Source organism: Diuraphis noxia, unplaced genomic scaffold (genome assembly GCF_037042655.1).
Source record: "Diuraphis noxia isolate RWA-SAM2 unplaced genomic scaffold, SU_Dnox_SAM2 contig0004, whole genome shotgun sequence".
NCBI classification, from domain to species: domain Eukaryota; kingdom Metazoa; phylum Arthropoda; class Insecta; order Hemiptera; family Aphididae; genus Diuraphis; species Diuraphis noxia.
The window spans coordinates 28,570,131-28,590,379 of NW_028301714.1; the positions used below are offsets into that span (position 1 = coordinate 28,570,131).

Below are 20,249 nucleotides of genomic sequence, written 5' to 3' on the forward strand. Positions count from 1 at the left end.
CACGATTTAAGATATCTTAAACCGTGATCGTGGTGATACCAAAGTCTATTTAGATCACATAAAGATCTTAATACCCACATCAACCAATTAAATTTATAATATATAAATATTAAATATATTTAAATACATGCGACATTGCGACGTGTACGGTGTACTTAAGACTTAACTAAGTTCCCTATGCCCTATGGTCTATGGACATCCTGGATGTGCCATTAGACACAAGGGGATCTAGTTGAACGGGGATTTAGGTGATCTTCTACAAAATAATAAATATTATCTATGCTTATCATTATGTTACTTAATCATGAATTAAACTCAAAAGTATGAAGTTATAAATGACAAGTAACGATTACAACTGTTGTGTAATAATAACATTGTAATTTGTTTTGTTTTATTTGTGTTTTTGTGAAAAATATTTTAATTCTCAAATTTTGAAATGGGCTTAAGTTTGTTAAATATTATTTCAAAATCGAATTTTCGAATACTTAAGCCAAAATTACTAGGTAATTATGTTGGAACGAATAAGGAATTTAGATGCACAAGATACATGAGTAACTATTTGCGTAAAATACCAATTGCCACATCTAAAAAGGTAAATCATTTATTTTATATAATCAATTTTAAATCCAGTTAGTGAAATATTTCTAGTAATTTTCTTAAACAAAATAATTATATCTAAACTTACATTTTGAATATTGATGTTTTCACTTTTAGTATAATATAGCGGTACACAAGGAAATAGCAGCAGTTAATAAACTTGTCTTAAGATATACACATTCACGTAAAAATGAAAATGATGATAAAAACGCTGATGATCCAAGAAATGCTATGATGATTAAAATCATGATGGCGATATTTACTGTTTACATAACAGTATATATTATAAGTATGTTATTACCTAATGCATCAAATCCTGAAGTAAATATAAATAATCAGCTTACATTTTTCTTACTTAATAGATATTTTTATAATTTATAAAAATTTTAATTCATAATGTTTGTAGGATATGCGCTATATATCTTGGAATGAATTTGTACATTTAATGTTAGCTAAAGGTGAAGTAGAAGAAATAATTGCTCGTCCTGATTTAGATATTGTAACAGTAAGATTATATGAAGGTGCTATTATTAAAGGACGAAAAGTTAGTATTTGCAATTCTGTTTTAAAAAATTTGTTTAATTATTTTCTTTTAGTACTTTTTAGTTCAGTTTTATTTTAAATTAGAAACAATTAAAATATTTTTATAGATTGATCAAAGAACTTATCATATGAATATTGCCGATTTAGAAAGATTTGAACAAAAATTAAGAGAAGCAGAAACAAAATTGGGTATAAAACCTGGCAATGGAGTACCTGTAGTGTATGATCGTTCTCTTAATGCACCAGAACTAATATTATTTTTATTTTTTACTGGCCTCCTTGCTTTGGCATATTTTGGCCGTTCAAAGGGAGGTTCAAAATCTCCAATCAGCTTAGATATGTTTGTAAGTATTAGAAAAAGTGGTGCATACATAAGGGGAGAATGATTTGGGGTATATAAAATCCTACTCTGACCTTACTATATCATTAAATTAATAAAGGGGGGGATTAGGGGCATCCTCAAATTTTCTTACATTTTGTTTAAGTTAATTCAATTTCAACCCCCTCTCTAATCTCAATTGCTATTTGCATCAATGGTATACATGCAAATTTTAGAGCAGTTTTATGAACATGATTTCTCTAGCAATATACACTCAAATACTCTGATAATTTATTTGTATGTAGCGTGATTTATTAATCATGATAATCCTATTTTTATAGTTAAATTATGCATATATTAAAATTCAGATTTTTGGAATATTCTTAAAAACTATTTTTTGAACCATTGACATTTTTTTTACCACTATTGATATGATCTTGTGACAATACAAACTTCAGTTTTTCAAATAGGAACTTACCTTTTTTATTCTTTACATAGAAGCAGATTTTTTTTTTTTTGAGAATTTTGATGTATTTAAATCAAAATTCAAGCTAGTAGTTTTTGCATTATATTTATTATTTACCTTTATAACTTTATATTTTAAGTATAAAAATGTGAAGGTTGGTATTATTATACTATTATATTACTTCATGATACTATATATCTTATATGAGCAGCCTTAAGGTCCTTATGACCATTAGGGGCTAATCTGTATGACCACCCACCCAATATAAGCTATTGTTTTAGCAACACTTATTAGGGGATTTGATGCCACTGGTCTATAGTAATGTATTAAGAATAGCCAAATAGGGGGCTTGGACGATTTGAAAAAGTTAGCAATTATTGTTTATTTATAAAAATGATCCAAGTATAATAAATACTAAATCTAACATTATATGTGTAATATTATAATTTAACTGTTATTGGTATTAACTAATTACTATTTTAATTATTTTAGTCTCAAATAAAACGAGCAAAATACACATTAATTGACCCATTGATTGGTCAAGGTAAAGGAGTCCGCTTTAAAGATGTTGCTGGTCTTAAAGAAGCAAAACAAGAAGTTATGGAATTTGTTGATTATTTAAAGAGACCGGATCATTATAAAAATTTGGGTGCAAAAGTTCCTAAAGGCGCATTACTTTTAGGACCACCTGGTTGTGGTAAAACAATGTTAGCTAAAGCCGTTGCAACAGAATCAAATGTTCCTTTTTTATCTATGAATGGTTCTGAGTTTATTGAAATGATTGGAGGGCTTGGAGCTGCCAGAGTACGGTTAGTTAGATTATTATATAAGTTATATTTTAGATTGTTTTGATAATTTTCAACAATTTATAATTTGTGATTGAAAATTATAGAGATTTATTTAAAGAAGGAAGAAAACGATCTCCGTGTATAATTTATATTGATGAAATTGATGCTATTGGTCGTAAGAGATCTTCAAGCGGTCCAGAAGGTGGTGGTGATGAAGGAGAACAAACATTAAATCAATTATTGGTTGAAATGGATGGTATTGGATCCAAAGAAGGAGTTTTAATGTTAGCTTCAACAAATAGAGCAGATATATTAGATAAGGTTTACAATAATTGCATTATATACTTGTATATGTGGTGAATTATTATTCACCGTGTTTAATGTTATAGATTTATAAATAATATAAAAATGTATGGATATTCTAGGCTCTTTTAAGACCAGGACGTTTTGATCGTCACATTCTAATTGATCTCCCAACATTAGAAGAACGAAAAGAGATTTTTGAACAACACCTAAAAATCAAACTTGATAAAGAGCCTAAACATTATTCTCAAAAAATGGCTCATTTAACTCCTGGGTTCAGTGGTATATTAATTTATGATACATATTCTATTCAAACATATTTCATTAATTATTATGTGTATTAACTAGGAGCTGACATAGCGAATGTTTGCAATGAAGCAGCATTACATGCTGCTAGAAATAGTCAAAAAGTTGTATTAGAAGCTGATTTAGACTATGCAGTTGAACGAGTAGTTGGAGGAACAGAAAAACGATCTCATGCAATTTCACCTGATGAAAAGAAAATTGTTGCCTACCATGAAGCTGGCCATGCATTAATAGGTTGGTTGTTACCTACTACGGATGCTCTCCTGAAAGTCACAATTGTACCTAGAACTAATGCTGCTCTGGGATTTGCTCAGTATACACCCACAGAACGATATCTACTTTCAAAGCAAGCTGTAAGTATTATACAATAAAAAATATTATTAAATGTTTGAATACATTAATTAAAAGGCTTAAAGTACCATAGTTAACAGTATGATAAAATATGTTGTTCCAATAAATATTTATGGCTTCTTATTCAATCTCAAATTTATGCCACATTTTTGTTTAGTTATTTGAAAAAATGTGTTTGGGACTTGGTGGCAGAGTAGCTGAATCAATAGTATTTAACAGTATAACAACTGGAGCTCAAAACGATTTGGATAAAGTTACTAAAATTGCAAATTCTCAAGTAATATTAAAATTATTATTTTGAAGAAGTATTAATGTGGAAAAATAATCTTTGAATTTTAACTTTGAAGATACGTCAGTATGGTATGAATGATAATGTTGGATTATTGTCATTTCCTGAAGATACAAAAAACAGCTTAAGGCCATATAGTAACAAACTTGCTGCACTCATGGAAACTGAAGTATCCAGATTAGTTTCTGATGCTTATTTCAAAACAGAAAAACTTCTAAAAGAAAACTATAATAAACTAGAATTGGTACTACTTTTATTCATGAATTTTTAGTATTAGGGGCTCATTAATAGTATGTAAATTATGAATAATGATATTGTGATGATTTTATTTTATTGTTGTTGTTCAATAATTACCTAAGTCTTAAATGTATAGTTACTTTATGGTAATCGGAGTTCTAATGTCATAACATTCTAAGGGTTCCATACTGCTAGACCTCCATCTGCATGTACATGTTTTATTTTTTTTTTTAGCTAAATAGATTGTAAATTTTACTAAATCCTAAATTTTTTAAACACTTAAAGACATTAAACATAATACAATTATTTATCTTTATTTTAATTTAAAAATTCAAAATTATCTATAAATATTGAATAATTTAGATGTTAACAGTATCAAAAACATGAAATTTACATTTTAAATGTTATTCTCTAAGTATACCTAATATTATTCATTGATTAAAATTGATCACTTAATTTTTTACTTTTTAGATTGCTGAAGAGTTGTTGAAAAAAGAATCAATAAATTATGAAGAAATGGTAAAACTAATAGGTCCACCACCAAATGGTGAAAAACGTGCTGTAGAGATGTACGAGTTTAACTCACCTGTAGATAAAAAAAATACTAATTCTTCAAAAAATTAAAGATTGTTTTGTATTTAAAGTATTTTGTTAATTGATTTTAGTGTAAATTTAACCTAACCTTAACCATGAATTATGAATTATGATTTTAAAATATTGCTCTTTAATATTATTCACCTAGAAAAACTAGTCAATATTATTTAGTATTTTTGTACATTTAATTAAATAAGTGTCTATTTAATTGTGAAAAAAATATGAAATCAAGTATGAAAAATAAAATGAAGTAACCAAAAAAATTAACACTTAACAAATCACCTCTTGCAATATCTTCTGAGATAATATGTCATAAATTGTTTTTTTTTTTCATTAGACGCCTATAGACAAGAGCTACATGTATTTTATTTTTTTATTTTTTAAATTTATCAAGATAGTAAAGATACCCATTTTATTTCCATTAATCTCATGATTTTTTTAAGTTAATTGTTAAACTGGTTTTTATCCGGGCGTCTCCCTCTATTGCTAATGCGTATATTGTCATGGGACATCCTAAATGTATATCATTGATTATAAATACTAGTAGTATTTATAATCAATGATAATATGTATGAGGTTGAGGCACCGCTGTGCCGGGTGCGTGAAGGCGCTTTAAGAAGACATCGCATCCACATGTGTTGTCCCCGTCTTACAAATTACACACGTGAAGTACAACATACCAAATTTCTGTTTGATAATTACAAAAAGATGCTGTTAGTATTGGTTTAGAAGTGAATTTACCAATTATAAAACTTTTAGGTAAAAATATTATCTGTTTCTTACGATATTTAAATTTTTAAGGGAGTTAATGGTAGATCTACTGCGGACTGCGAGCCTCTCTTTTCAGTCTTTTCATCACCACTTGACTGTTATTCCTCCCTCAAATTTACTCATTATACTCAATATAGGTAGAAGTATAAGTATAGATTGTATACATTCAGTAAACGTATGTTATGCTTAAAAAAAGTGAGTTATGAGCATAGACTATAGAGCATTCTGTCGAATAAGAAATAATTAAGAATAACTAGAACAAAATTCTGTGATAGTACTATCTTGGTAAACTACAGATAAAAATAGTGGTTACTTCCATGAATTTTTTCGAACCACATATACCAATTATGTGGTATAGTATGGTTGTGGTTTTTAGTATTTCCTGTCGTATGTTTTGTACCTAATTTCTAATTTCAATAACTTCATTAACATTTTGTTTTTGTATAGCTTTAGCACAAGCACATAAGCTCAAGCACTGTCTAGTATCTAGTGCACTGCCACTCGTTTGCTGTATAGAATACAGTACTACAGTGTGTGGTCTGTGCTGTATGTTGTGTACATAGTATTTCGTTCTCTATAAACAAGTTTTTTTTAATAATTTAGTTTTGATAATATATATTGCGACTTCATAAATTGATTATCTCCATATACTTTAATGCAATCCGAAATATGTTGTTTTCCGAACAATTTTTAAACCATGTGTCCTTATCGGAATAGAAGAAAATGTAGTCAATATAGGTACCTACTCTTGTAGTCGATCATCACACCACAAGTTGAAAACTACGATTAAAAATCAAAACCAGTGAAGAATTTAATATTCAATGTCTTCCAAAAACACTTGTGTGCTGCTTGCCGTAGGCTTTCTATTTATATTCTGTCACTCTGTAAACGGTATAATTATTTTTTATAATCGTCATTAATCTTGTCACTTAATACTTATTATAATGAATTATGATTATTTGTTACAGGTTTAACTTGTTATTGTGATATATGCGCTGATTCAAACTACACTTGTGTTACTGATGGGTATTGTTTCACGAGTATATCAAAAGATACGAGCGTTATTCGCCATTCATCTCGGTAAGGTTGATTTTTAATTATCTGTACTTATACTGAAGTATGTTTGTCGTACAATATATATTATTATATTATTTATGTAATAAATAATTTAAGTTATTTTTCAACTCTGAACAACATAATAGGGAAAGATAATGTAATCATTCAAATTCTTAACAGTTATGCCACTATATTCTATACTACCAGTTGTTCTTATGTTGGCTCGTCATTCAATTAAATCATATACACTTAATATACATAATATATTATATTACATTAACTAGGACTGAGATTATTGTCTTAAAAATTTTAAATAACATACCTATAAAAACATATACATTTTTTTATTTTAAACAAGTTTTGAATCAAAAAACTAAGACTGTACAATTTAAAGGCACTTTTTGGACTTTTCTGAAAAACAATTATTCTCAATAAGTCCCGGGTTGATTCCTTTTTTAAAATTATGAATATTATGGTAGGTAGTTGCAAATAATGTTGTGTTAGTTGGAGAAAACCTAAAAACATAAATGGCAGATTGAAAGATAGGAGAACTGTACTAGAAAAGACTATTGATAGGTGGAAACAAAACAGAGAGAATTGTATAAGATTTTGGAGAAAATAGTCGAGAAGTTTATTTGGGAAAGCAGGAGATGATATTGTATATGCGATGAATAGCTCAAGTACTTAGGATTGGTGGTTTTGAGGATGGTATGAGAAAGAGGATTATGTCTAAGTAGATGAGGTGGAGAGAGGTGTCAGATATTTATATATCATTGAAATTAAAGGGTAAGTAATAAATGAAATAAAACAGTAACAAATTCAGTCATATTGTATGCATAGGTGTGACTGTATGTGTGGAGTGGCACATGTAAACTCCCCTAACATTTTGTAAATTCCCCTAATATGTTTATTTTAGGGGAGTTTATATTTGCCTGTATGAAGTGATAAAAGATAATAGAATAGTTACCCTAAAATTAATTAAAAAATACTGAAATCCAATCATGCTGATGAGTTTTCTAAAAATATATATCTTTTACTGAGTTTGATTTTAAAGTTCTAACTTTTCATTGCTTACAAATTTGTAACTATAATACTTCAAATTATAGACCTTCATAAGCTTGATGAGACAATAGCCCAATAAATGGTCACTTTATCTTATGCTGTGTTTTTCATCTGCATGCTTTTCTATTTCATATCTATATGAACATAGGTGATTGGTAACTTTGTTATGAACAATTTATATTTATTTTCATTGTATAATAATTAAATAAATATAAGTCATTACATTTTTAATATAATGATCCAAACACAAAATATTTTCTTAAATGAAATTCCCTTTAATAATTTAGATTAATTTTTTCAATAATTTGTTGTGGTTTACACTACTATAATCATTAGTATACCGTGCCATGTTTTTAATAGTTTATTCAATTATTTACATATTATATAGCATACTTGTCCCTCTGGTTGACAATATATTCTAAAAGCAATAAATAACAAAAAAAAACTTATATATTATATTATATAGTGTGTATAATGAAACCTTTATTAATGAACACCTAGAACACCCTTTCCAATAGAGGACATTTTTAAATTCTCCTGCAAAAATGAATGCACATAATAGAAGTTATAACCACTTAATATTGGACGTGGATACTAAAAACTGGTACCAAAATTAAGAATTACCTCTCATAAATTGTCACAATTCTTGTTCATATCATTGCAAAGAGCAGGAAAAAATTACTCAAAAAAAGTTTATAGATATTTTTAACTGTTCTTAAACATTAAATATTTTTATATTCTCTTTTAAATAAATACATATTGTGTATATAATAAATAATAAATTAATATGTACAAATTTCAATGTATGTATAATGTAAATGTATACCTAACCAATTCTTTATGGCGTCTCCTTATAGTGGACATTTTTCAATTCCTTATGGCTATCCACTTTATAAAACTTTCACTGTATAAAATAACTATTCAAGTATAATTAACCACAAAATATCTATTTAATAAAAATAATTCCTCAAGGTCTAAAAGATAATAAAAAAATACACACTCATAAATATGTATATTCTTTAGAAGGAAGTGATAATAAACAATTTTTTGGCCGCAACTGGATTTAATACAATACAAAATATATGGTCTCAGAAGGCTTAAATAATAATACAATATAATAAATTTTAATTGTCCAGAAGGCTTCAATAATAATACAATGTAATACATTTGAATGGCCTATAATCTAGATGGCTTCCACAATAATACTATATAATAAATTTGAATGCATAAATATATAAAATTAATTTCATGAGCTGCAGCTCACAAAATTTTCAAAACTTATGTAACCAAAACTATAAACAACACCACAGCCAATATGCATTCAATATATCATGAACCACATGAAAAAAATCACATCTGCTGGATCAACCGGCGTGAAGCGCCAAAGTTTGTACGATTGCTGTGAAAGTGATAATTGATACTAATAAAAAATAATATTATTGGAGTCGCCTAACCTTACTTACCAGATAATATAACCATGAAAAAAAAATTTAAAAAATACCAGCGCTGATCCACAGCAATGTAAAATAAAAACAAGGGTGAACTAAGCAAGACACAAGGTTTTACCCATGACTAAATAGATAGGTATCACATCAGTACTAGTTCTCGTTATTTCATTTCCCGTTATAATTTTGGTCCCAATATTTTATAATATGAAATTATTACATGTCACATGATATCATTACGATACTACAATGTTTACATCTTATTAATTCAATTTGACAATTTCTTTGCTAATATTAATTAATTTAATTCAAATATTGAAACATGCCGGTTTGCTGCTTTTTAAATTGCCTCAGTGGAAGTAAAAAGGTCAAGTGGAATACTGTCGAACAATTTGATAATATGGATAGCCAATGAGAAGCAGAGAGCTGAGTAATAGACTGGGTCTGAAGGGGAATGTGCGTATCAGTAAAGATGTGATCATACCTATCTATTTAGTCATGGTTTTACCTAAAGGCAAAAAAATGACTATATAACAAGAGCAACCGTTGTATTTCCTAGAAAACTTAAAATAATGGGCCCCTCTGAATACTTTGGGTAGGCCAGATTCATATTGGGGTGGACCATGCACATCCTGGACCCCCATTAGGTACGTGCCTGGCATATACACTGTATAGTTAAGTACCCATACTGTGTAAAAAACAAGGGAACATAATTTAATTTTTAATTTATTAATGTTGCCTTAATTAAAATACAACCTACACTACTAAGTGTTTTAGATGGTATAACATTAAAACCACAATTTAAAATGTAAAACTCAATGTAAACTCAATGTACTTATAATATGTTTGTAATTGGGTATATTTTAAATAATGTTTATCGGGAATTGCCTTTAAGTTGTTTGCACAAGTACCAGTTTTTCCCACCAGAAAGACCAAATATTTGTTTTCGAAGAAAGTTTCTGGATCAAATTTCAGTGTCATGTTGCCAAGATCAAGATTATTGCAATCGTTGGCTATACCCAAAACTTGTTGAAGTTAAACCTACAGGTCTATATATACTTTTGTGTGTCCTTTGTAATTGTTGTTGAGTGTATTTGGTTTTCCCAACTAATATTATATTTAAAGATGGAAATTCCTTTTTAAATCAATATTTTAACATTAACTTTTTTATTTGTTTGGGTGTTTTTAATAATTAAATAATTGATTATTGTTATTTTAAAATAATTTTTGTCAACTAAACTAATAATGACTGTAGGCTAACATTTAGGCACTGTGTGTTAATTAACGTGTTTGTATTTTGATAACTGTGCTCGTTTTAGGTGTTTGGAGAATAACATAGTGATCCCACGAGAAAAACCTTTGGTATGTCATTACCCTAAAAAACATAATGATTCATTTGTAACCGAGTGTTGTAAAGATTATGACTTTTGTAACAAAGATCTTAAGCCGACACTACATGTTAAGCTTCCAGGTAGAAATATGTTATTTAATTTTTAAAATAATATATTAAATTATTGCATAGATTTTAATTAATACTTTATATATACCGTGAGTCCCAAGAAACAGGGTACGCTTTATCACTCATTACCCTGCAAATATCTTTCAATTCTGTTTGCGGGACATTAAACTGGAATAATTGATCATAAATTCCTATGACTTAAAATTTATTTTAACTCATGTATTTTGCGCTTATACATCAAAACTTTATATTTTTCATATGCCAACCCCTATTTAAGATATCATTTTCGAATTGATCGATTTTTTCATGACATTTTGATGTATCAACTTGTATTATTTCTTCTAACCTAACTGTGATGTCATCAAAATTATTATTATTAAGTTATTATTTACATTTTTTTAAACAATACAATAGATTTTTGTTAACAATTTAATATTTAATTTACAGCAATCACAAACATAAACTGTTCAATAAATAGGTAAATAGCAAACATAGAAAGACCTACCTATGCTCATTATTATTTTTATAGATACCTATTTATAATTCTGATTGAAAGAAAAACATATAGAATTAGAAATAAAATAAATGTTCAAATGTCAATTTAACTATATTTACGATTCTACACAATGAAGAGACTTTTGAACAATTTATTGAATAATTTATGTATGTAATTTCTTTAAATTAAATTGTAATTAAAAATCTATAATAATGTTAATAAAAATAAAATAGTAATTTAGAATTTTTTTCCCTGAAAATACTTGTTTAAATTATGTTATTTCATAAAGTGTAGTAATAAAATGAAATAATTATTTATAAACAGTAAATAATTTATTACTTAAGAGGACATTGCACCCGCATGTGTTATCTCCCTCTTGCACACATACTACAAGGCAAATTTAGGTTTATGTGTATTTTCGAATATTCATACTTTACATACTCATAACTCATTTAAATATTAAAATATCGTAAAAACCAACAAGAGAATGCAGATAATGTTTTTACCTAAAAGTATGATAATGGGTCTCTAATATCAAAACTAACAGCACACTATTGGAACTAGTGAACGGAAATTTTCCATGTAGTACGTGTATTAGATGGAAACAATACGTGTGGGTGCGACATCCTCTTAATAATAATAATTTTGATTACGTCACGGTTCGGTTAGAAAAAAATTTTTTTTTTTAATATTTAAATTTAACATAAATTTGCTATTGTTAGGTATTTATTTATTTTTTATTTTTTTAAGATAATAAATAATTCATATTACTTTACATATTGTTTAACATAAACAAAGCACATAACTATATAATGCTTATTTATAATTCATAATCCTCAGCTTGATATTTTATGCATTATACATTGCTATATAATATTATTATTGATATTATTCATACATGAATGTTGTGTAAATATAGATGATTCGTTGAATGACCCTAAAAAAGAGAGATTGGGCAAATGGGAACTAGCTATTATAATAGCTGGTCCAATAGGTGTTGTATGCCTTGTAGTCATGCTTATAATGAATTTTTGGGCTGGATCAAATAAACGTCATAATATTAGATATCTGCGAACTCCTCGAATCATTGCTGCTGATCAGCAACCTATTTTAACTGCAGCTGTTTCTTTGAGAGACATGATTGAAATGACTACTAGTGGATCAGGATCAGGTTAATATTCACAAAATAATTCATTTCATGAATTTTAAATTGCTTAATTTGTATCCATTTTTATAGGATTACCACTTTTGGTTCAAAGAAGCATTGCTCGTCAAATTCAACTTGGCGTTCCTATTGGTAAAGGTCGTTTTGGTGAAGTATGGCAAGGAAAATGGCGAGGAGAACAAGTAGCTGTAAAAATATTTTCATCTAGAGAAGAAAGGTCATGGTTTAGAGAAGCTGAGATATACCAAACAGTGATGCTGAGACATGACAATATATTAGGATTTATTGCTGCTGATAATAAAGGTGAAATACTGATTATATTTATAATTATACAATTTGTTTTTATTATAATTAATCATAATTATAGACAATGGCACTTGGACTCAATTATGGCTAATAACTGATTACCATGAAAATGGATCATTATTTGATTTTTTGAACCGAAGTACAGTAGATACAAATGGAATGATTCGTATAGCACTCTCTATAGCAACTGGTCTTGCTCATTTACATATGGAAATTGTTGGCACTCAAGGTAACATACGTTTTTCATAACATTTTTTATGTTGTATGTTTAAACAAATTGTATTTTATAAAATTTAGGTAAACCAGCTATTGCACATCGAGATCTCAAATCGAAAAATATTTTAGTCAAATCTAATGGAACTTGTGCTATTGGGGATTTAGGACTTGCTGTACGATATGATACTTCCATGGATACAGTAGATATACCATTAAACCACAGAGTAGGCACTAAACGATACATGGCTCCAGAGGTAATAGTTTTGAAAACTTTAATCCACACAATTTATAATTTGATGTTTAATGTTATTTTTTTTTTGTATTATAAAGGTTTTGGAAGAAACAATCAACATGAATCATTTTGATTCATTTAAAAGAGGTGATATTTATGCTTTGGGTTTAATACTATGGGAAGTCACACGAAGATGTTATATTGATAATATACACGAAGAATATCAATTACCTTATTATGATAGTGTACCATCTGATCCTACTATTGATGAAATGCGCAAAGTTGTTTGTTTAGAAATGAAACGACCGCCTATACCACAGAGATGGAATGCATATCCGGTAATACAAACAAATAACTATAAGATTATCTTTATTAAAATTGTATATTTGTTTTTATTATTTTATTTTAGTGTTTACAAACAATGAGCAAATTAATGCAAGAATGTTGGTACCATACTGCATCTGCTCGTCTTACAGCATTACGCATTAAAAAAACTCTAGCCACTTTGGGTGCCATGCAAAGTCATAATATTAATATTAATATTTAAAGACTTAATGACCTCATAAAAGATCAACCTTTAGCTGCCAATAGAATACAAACATAATGTTTACAATTTCTGGATATGTAAATTAAGTTTTATAGTTTATGAAGTTTCCTAAAACATTGTATGTGCCATTTTATTCTTCGAAAATGTAATGGTATAGGAACTATTTTATATTTAATAACTAATACGTACTTATTAACGATGCTTTTTTTTTGTAATCATCATACTTGGTTACCATAACAAAACTTTTGAGTGTTGCAAATTGTATCACTTTATGTACAATAATTTATTTCAGTTTAAAATAACTTTAAAAATAATGCATTGGTATTTTTGCAAAATTGAAATTTCTATAAAACAAAAAAATGTATTCTGGACAATAGATATTTTATATTTGCATATAAAAAACTATATTAAATAAATATTTTTTGCGTGGTTATTAACCATATTTTTATATTGTTCCCAATTTTTTTTCAAATTGAAATTTTTTAAATTTTTTGGAAAAACCTATGTTCACCACTAGGATCTCATTAATGTAGCTTTCCATAGTACATGACTACTAATAAACACTTTGATTCCCTCCTTTTTTTAGTATAAGAATTTTTTTTTTTGTGTAAAATGACATGAATATAAAAAATGGTTTATCGTAATGTATTTACTTCCAATTTAATCTTATTTACAATTGATTTAAAAAATTATAACTATTTTATAAAATTGAAAGTTAGAGTTTGACATAACAAATAAAAAAAATTTTGTATTGATCATGTACGATAATAAAATGCACTAAGTTTATTTTTAAAAATAACCTTGTAATACGACTGTGAATTAAATATTTATTTGTGCTCCAGTTTTTATTGGTTAAATTAAACTCGAGTCTAAATACGACTAGTTTATATAATTATAAAATAATGTCATAATTATTTGCTCATAATTAGAGTTTATGTTAACTGTTAAAATATTTTGTATTTTCTTTTTTTGTGTTTACTTACATACAGTTTTTAACTACATTCAAGATAATTTTATATACATTAGGTTTAATTTAAGTATAAGTAGTGTACATAAATATACTGAGTGTCTCAATTTCTTGTAGTCGAGTATTTCATTCATTATTTTTAAAATATTTATTGATACATTTTACTTTGAATAATTATGATGAATTAAATTTCCAACTGACAACTGTTTTTATACATTTTTGTAACAATGCATATAATAATATCTGAATATTTTTGAGACACAATGTATATATATAGTATGTATATTTACCTAAATAATGTTAAGTGAGGCTTAATGATGATAGTTGTTAGATGATGTGTACAATATTTATATACTTATGAGTGCAGAAATAATTTTGTTTGTGCTCAAATTAAGATGAAAAAAACAGAGTAGCCTAGATGATTAATAACAGTACAATTTACCATTAAATATTTTATACTACCCACTGTACATATATTATGTTAAACATATATAATGATACTTATATATGGCTATTCTTATCTTGGAGGCATTATGTTTGAATTGACTTTTAACAGTTGTAGTCATAAATGCATAAGCAGCTTTTTTATACAGAGTATTTTTTAAATAACAATATTATAAATTATTTATTATTTTGTATTGCATAGTTTTTTTTTTTTTACGATAATTATTTTTTTGTTAATATTTTATACAATCATTGTATCTACTTGTCTGCCATAGTCAAGATGTTATAATTCTCATAATTTATAAATTTTAAATTTTTGTATACTCCTTAAAGTCAAGTTGGCATCATAATGCTGTGCACTTGAAATATTTTCTGATATTATAAATTGTTTAATTATAAAAAACAATAGACAAGATGTTATTTTATACAGGTCTATGATAGTTATACTAAACAAAACACATATATTTTACTTTTTTTGACATCTTTGAAGTGTATAAATAAGATATTGCTTAATTTTTTTCTCACTAAGCTGTTTTAATATATTTTTAGTTTTTGTAAATTAGTTCATATATCTATTAAATAAGTATTTGTTATAACTGTACCCCCACCATATAACTATACTGCTCTCTACCAACAATATATATTTTTTAACTTGTTTTAGCCTGAAAGCTTTGAAGAGTTAAAATGTTTTGTTTTAATTTATATTTTTTTTTCATTAAAGATATGTGTATACTACGATAAAAAATATATTTCTATTACATATTATAAGTCATAATAAAATCAATTGCATACACATTTATTATCTTAGATTCTGATCTATGTACAACAATGTATTTTGTTTAATACCCCCTAAATTCAATTTTGAACAATAACAAACAGGTAATTTTTAGAACTTAATGGTAAATTTGCATACCCTCAGAATTATTATTTTTGATATGGGAAATTTTACCTTAGTAATGGTAAAAAGAAAGATTCTGCTTAAATGTAGTTTGTTTATGCCACTCTTAAACCAGTGAAAAAATGAACAGTGCTTCAACATCCTATTTTACATAATATTATATTCTTAGCTTATCCAACACAAGATTATAAAAATGTATTTGTTTATCAAAAGACTAAATTTATTTTGGTTTTGTGTTAATGTACTTTTTAAAATGAAGAAAATCCATTAACTTCCACAACTTTTCAAACAATGGAAAGAACTGTCCAACATTTTATAACTGTTGCTATAGTGCAATTAAAAAAAAAAAAAAAATGCATATAATTGCAAATAATTTAGTTAACTATTCTATACAATTCAAATCAAAAAAATGTTAATCAATTCTGAACAATTTTCTTTAATATATAGCAATTTAAATTTGAGTTTCAGCCACTGAGACTGAAGTTATTCTGATTCATGTTCATCAGGAGATAAAATATATGACAGAGCCAAAGAAAGATTCAGGCTTATATTTAATAAGTTTGTGTTTATGATCAATGGTAATCATTAGAGGATACCACACCTGCATTTGTTCTTTCTATCTTACAAAAGTGTGACATAATAAATTTATGCTCAGCAGTTGAAGTCTTATTCTGTTAGCATAAATATTAGAGTGAATAGACCTATCATGAAACCTGATGGTAAGAACATTATCTGTTTTGTGAGAAGTTTTTTTAGAGTAATTCAGTTTATAATTAGGTTTTAGCATTTTATAATTTACTATTCACACATTACCTTTCTATTTGCTCAAATTTTTAAGGTAATGGAATAAGATGTGTGAGCTGTTGAGCGTAAATGTTCTATGTTAGACATTTGAAAGACAGACAACAAATGCGAGTATGGCATCTTATCAACTATTAAGAATAACAATAAGGAATCACTATAAACTTATTAAAGTTAAAAATTTTTAACTCCTCCAACACATATCATGCATTAAGTAAATAGATAAATAGCTTATCTAGGAATTAACAAGTATCCAAATTTTTTAGATATATCAGACAACAATCTAATTTAGTAAAAATTATGAATTTTATTAAACATAAGTGTGTATAAAAAAAAAGTTAATACTTTTTCATTTATAAATATCTGAAAGTGAATGTTATTATTATTATTATGTAAGCTTACAATGCATGAAAATAGTTTAAATAATAACAAAATAAAATATGCATCATTCTTTGCACATTGCATATGAAACGTATTAAAAAATATTAGTAACCTAGAGTTAATTTTTTGATGAACAATATGTATTAGTTAAAGTTCTCCAGCATCATATGCTTGTTGATATCCACGTCCAGCTTTTTGTTCAGGATCCAATTTAATCATATCATCTATTCTAAGAATAGTTATTGCGGCCTCTGTCGCAAACTTTAATGACTTAACTTTTGATATGGCAGGTTCCAGGACACCAGCTTTAAGATTATCCCGTATTTCACCTTCTTCCAAATCCAATCCATACCATTTATAAACGTCATTTTCACTACTTGTTTGGCTTTCATTATGGTAAGATCTGAGTTTAGCTACTAACTCTGTAGCATCTTGTGCAGCATTAATGGCCAAGGTTTTAGGGATAACCAACAAAGAGCGTGCAAATTCTGCAATAGCTAGTTGCTCCCGGGAACTCAAAGATGTAGCAAAATTTTCTAAATAAATAGATAAAGCAGCTTCAACTGCTCCACCACCAGCTACAGCTGATTTGGATTCAAGTACTCGCTGAACTGCACACAGAGCATCATGAATGGAACGTTCCATTTCATCACAATAGAAATCATTTGGTCCACGCAGTATAATGGATGCAGCACTTTGAGCTTTTGGTCCTTTAACAATTATTAATTCATCGTCAGATATTTGATCTTGTACAACTTCAGCAGCTTCACCAAGACTAGAACTTTCAAAAGTCTCTTCTCCTTCCATATTTGTTAAAGAAGTCAAAAAAGCCGCACCTGTAGCTTTTGCGATTCTTTTTAAATCAACCTTCTTGACACGACGTACAGCCAAAGCTTTTGCTTCAATGAAATACTTCAAGCAAATGTCATCAATACCACCCGTACATAATATAACATTAGCTCCAGTTGCTAAAATTTTTTGAACTCGTTCTTTAGTTATATCAGACTCACGTTGACGTATCGCTTCCAATTGATCAACATCATTAACCAAAACCTGTACACCTAATTTCATTTTAGTTTTTTGAAGAGAAAAATCTAAACAGGCAATTTTGGCATTTATGATTTTTTTTTGCATTGCTTCAGAAGCAACAGTACAATTCAAAGCATATCCTTGAATGAGTAAACTTTCTCGTGCACTTTTACCATGAGCTTTAAGTACATTGATGGTTTTAATAGGAACAGATACTCCACCACGTTTATCAGATGGTCGCTTCACAAGCATGCAAGCATCTACCACCATTTTTGAAAAGAATTCTGAATCAGCCATGATTAATTTGCTAGACATAGAAGTAGTAGCAGCGTTTTCCAACCAATCACGACGTAAATCATCAACATTTACAGTTAAATTATTCTGTATATATTTACAAGACTCTTTACATGCTAAACGATATCCACTTATAATAGATGTCGGATGTATTTTTTGTTTAACCAACTCATCTGCATTTTTTAGTAATTCTGCTGCTATTATAACCTAAACAATAAACAAAATATATGTTACACTAATATCTATTGGAAAAATCAAAAAATTTTACAGCATTGAATGAGCAGTTTCTTAAAATTATAATTGTTGACTTATATTAATTATGTTGTTAGTTTTTATTAAGAAGGTACTCCAGACTCTAGTAAAAGAATTTAAAAACCATGTTCATTACATGAGTGTTGTTTAGTTATGAAATATTAAGTAATTGGAATTGTCAGTTATTTAAAAAGGATGAACAATAAAATCACGTTTTATAAATAATCATAAAAATTAATACCATTTACTTAAATTATCTATACAAGGAGAGTGTTTACTCAGACTGTTTGGTAGTCTACCACCCGGAACTGGTAGACGAAGAGTTTCACTATACTTGTGTTACTTTAACTAACAAGGTTAATTTATTTGTAGGATGATCCATTTGCCCAAAGAGCAGGGATGGTTGTCCTTCCCCACGACCACAAAGGGGTCGCCCCCCTCACACTCAGGCTGGTTGTTGGAGCACTAGAGTTCTGGGGGCAGAGCCCCCATCCAACAACAAATAAAGAAGACCTCGAGTTTGGCAACCGGAGCCTTTAAGCGATTCATTATAAATACTTATGTTGCTTTAATTTAATGGGACAAATGATGATGAACAAACTGATAATATTGTTATTAATATAAATATTATTATATGTTAATTGTATTGACTGTGTTGATTTATGTGTAAAGGAACAATAGAAAAATTCCAAAATAATGGTTTCCACAAAAAAATTCTAACAGCTTCAAAATCAGCGTTGAAAACTCGGTTGAAAATTACATCTTTTAAGAGAAAATTGGAAATTAATGAAGGGCGTGATTAGGTCCATTTGTTCCAAGAAAAGTTTTGATAATTCTAATAAGAAAAAAAAATTAAATAAAAAAATATAAATTCACTATAAACAATAATAAGTATTTTCAGTTGCTAACTAAAGCAGACAAAAAAATAACTTCTATGTGATCCATAATATACTTACAACTGATGTCGTGCCATCACCAACTTCTTCATCTTGTAATTGAGCTAATTCAACTAGAACTCGAGCAGCTGGATGTTCAACATCCAACAACTTCAGAATAGTAGCACCATCGTTGGTTACTGTGACATCCTATATCAATAAACATAAGTTTTTCACAAAATATTTCTTAATAGGTACTAAACAAATATTTTACTCACTCCAATGTCATCGACCAACATTTTATCCAGGCCAACCGGTCCCAATGAGCTTTTAACAATATTTGCAATAGCATTTGCTGCCATTACATTTTGAGTACGGATGGGTGTTCCAGACGTCCTAGAACCGGCCACCGTCAACGCACTAACAGACATGACTTTTTTTCACTTTTCACACTACAAATTAAATGAATAAGCAAGAAGACTCGCTTTTGTTTATGCCTATATTTATTCTACAGTTCTACACCTTTTTAGTGTTAGCCTGCAATTACAACTAAAAGTGTATAACCATACAAACTACAGACGTCCTGTCTTCTGTGTTCTGTGCATTAATTCTAACTGCACAGTATTGGGATTTTAGGTTATGGTCTTTAAAATGAGTTACCATTTACCATGTTATTATACAATTCATTATTCGTATCTTATTTTTTCTTCTAAGGCCGTAGTTCCAACATTGCCCACGAATCACGATCGGATTATTCTAT

General features: G+C 28.0%; 3 protein-coding genes across 5 annotated transcripts; 2 read left to right on the plus strand and 1 right to left on the minus strand.

Annotated features, from left to right (window-relative positions):
• Positions 1 to 337: 337 nt before the first annotated feature.
• Positions 338 to 4,842, plus strand: Spg7 (SPG7 matrix AAA peptidase subunit, paraplegin). Of its 2 annotated transcripts, XM_015523530.2 has the most exons (11): positions 338 to 592; positions 715 to 918; positions 1,004 to 1,141; positions 1,248 to 1,484; positions 2,418 to 2,734; positions 2,818 to 3,034; positions 3,139 to 3,298; positions 3,365 to 3,675; positions 3,831 to 3,950; positions 4,021 to 4,206; positions 4,671 to 4,842. In XM_015523530.2, the coding sequence occupies exons 1-11, from the start codon at positions 437 to 439 to the stop codon at positions 4,821 to 4,823; spliced, it is 2,199 nt and encodes a 732-aa protein (XP_015379016.1). In that variant the 5' UTR covers positions 338 to 436; the 3' UTR covers positions 4,824 to 4,842. The 2 variants fall into 2 exon arrangements, with proteins under 2 accessions (XP_015379016.1, XP_089083909.1); XM_089227783.1 differs by lacking the exon at positions 338 to 592 and having other exon boundaries at positions 752 to 886.
• Positions 4,843 to 5,971: 1,129 nt separating this feature from the next.
• On the plus strand, positions 5,972 to 15,743 carry babo (TGF-beta receptor type-1 babo). 2 transcript variants are annotated; one of them, XM_015523549.2, is made up of 9 exons: positions 5,972 to 6,455; positions 6,533 to 6,644; positions 10,023 to 10,174; positions 12,002 to 12,253; positions 12,320 to 12,550; positions 12,615 to 12,782; positions 12,851 to 13,023; positions 13,100 to 13,339; positions 13,411 to 15,743. In XM_015523549.2, the coding sequence occupies exons 1-9, from the start codon at positions 6,386 to 6,388 to the stop codon at positions 13,546 to 13,548; spliced, it is 1,536 nt and encodes a 511-aa protein (XP_015379035.1). In that variant the 5' UTR covers positions 5,972 to 6,385; the 3' UTR covers positions 13,549 to 15,743. The 2 variants fall into 2 exon arrangements, with proteins under 2 accessions (XP_015379035.1, XP_015379034.1); XM_015523548.2 differs by lacking the exon at positions 10,023 to 10,174 and adding an exon at positions 10,447 to 10,598 and having other exon boundaries at positions 5,976 to 6,455.
• Positions 15,744 to 16,945: 1,202 nt separating this feature from the next.
• CCT1 (chaperonin containing TCP1 subunit 1) lies at positions 16,946 to 20,105 on the minus strand. Its single transcript, XM_015523521.2, has 3 exons — positions 19,768 to 20,105; positions 19,571 to 19,699; positions 16,946 to 18,569 (listed from the first exon to the last, which is right to left on the minus strand). The coding sequence occupies exons 1-3, from the start codon at positions 19,918 to 19,920 to the stop codon at positions 17,187 to 17,189; spliced, it is 1,665 nt and encodes a 554-aa protein (XP_015379007.1). The 5' UTR covers positions 19,921 to 20,105; the 3' UTR covers positions 16,946 to 17,186.
• Between the last annotated feature and the right edge of the window lie 144 nt (positions 20,106 to 20,249).

Bases quoted from the DNA above. Each gene is read 5' to 3' on its own strand.
- CCT1 (XM_015523521.2), bottom strand. From the start codon at position 19,920: ATGTCTGTTAGTGCGTTGACGGTGGCCGGTTCTAGGACGTCTGGAACA. The intron at 19,700-19,767 runs GTGAGTAAAATA...TTATTGATATAG, and splicing joins TGTTGGTCGATGACATTGGA to GATGTCACAGTAACCAACGA. The intron at 18,570-19,570 runs GTAAGTATATTA...TTTATTGTTTAG, and splicing joins GTGATGGCACGACATCAGTT to GTTATAATAGCAGCAGAATT.
- Spg7 (XM_015523530.2), top strand. From the start codon at position 437: ATGGGCTTAAGTTTGTTAAATATTATTTCAAAATCGAATTTTCGAATA. The intron at 1,485-2,417 runs GTAAGTATTAGA...TAATTATTTTAG, and splicing joins CAATCAGCTTAGATATGTTT to TCTCAAATAAAACGAGCAAA. The intron at 4,207-4,670 runs GTACTACTTTTA...TTTACTTTTTAG, and splicing joins ACTATAATAAACTAGAATTG to ATTGCTGAAGAGTTGTTGAA.
- babo (XM_015523549.2), top strand. From the start codon at position 6,386: ATGTCTTCCAAAAACACTTGTGTGCTGCTTGCCGTAGGCTTTCTATTT. The intron at 6,645-10,022 runs GTAAGGTTGATT...ATTGCCTTTAAG, and splicing joins GTTATTCGCCATTCATCTCG to TTGTTTGCACAAGTACCAGT. The intron at 13,340-13,410 runs GTAATACAAACA...ATTTTATTTTAG, and splicing joins AGAGATGGAATGCATATCCG to TGTTTACAAACAATGAGCAA.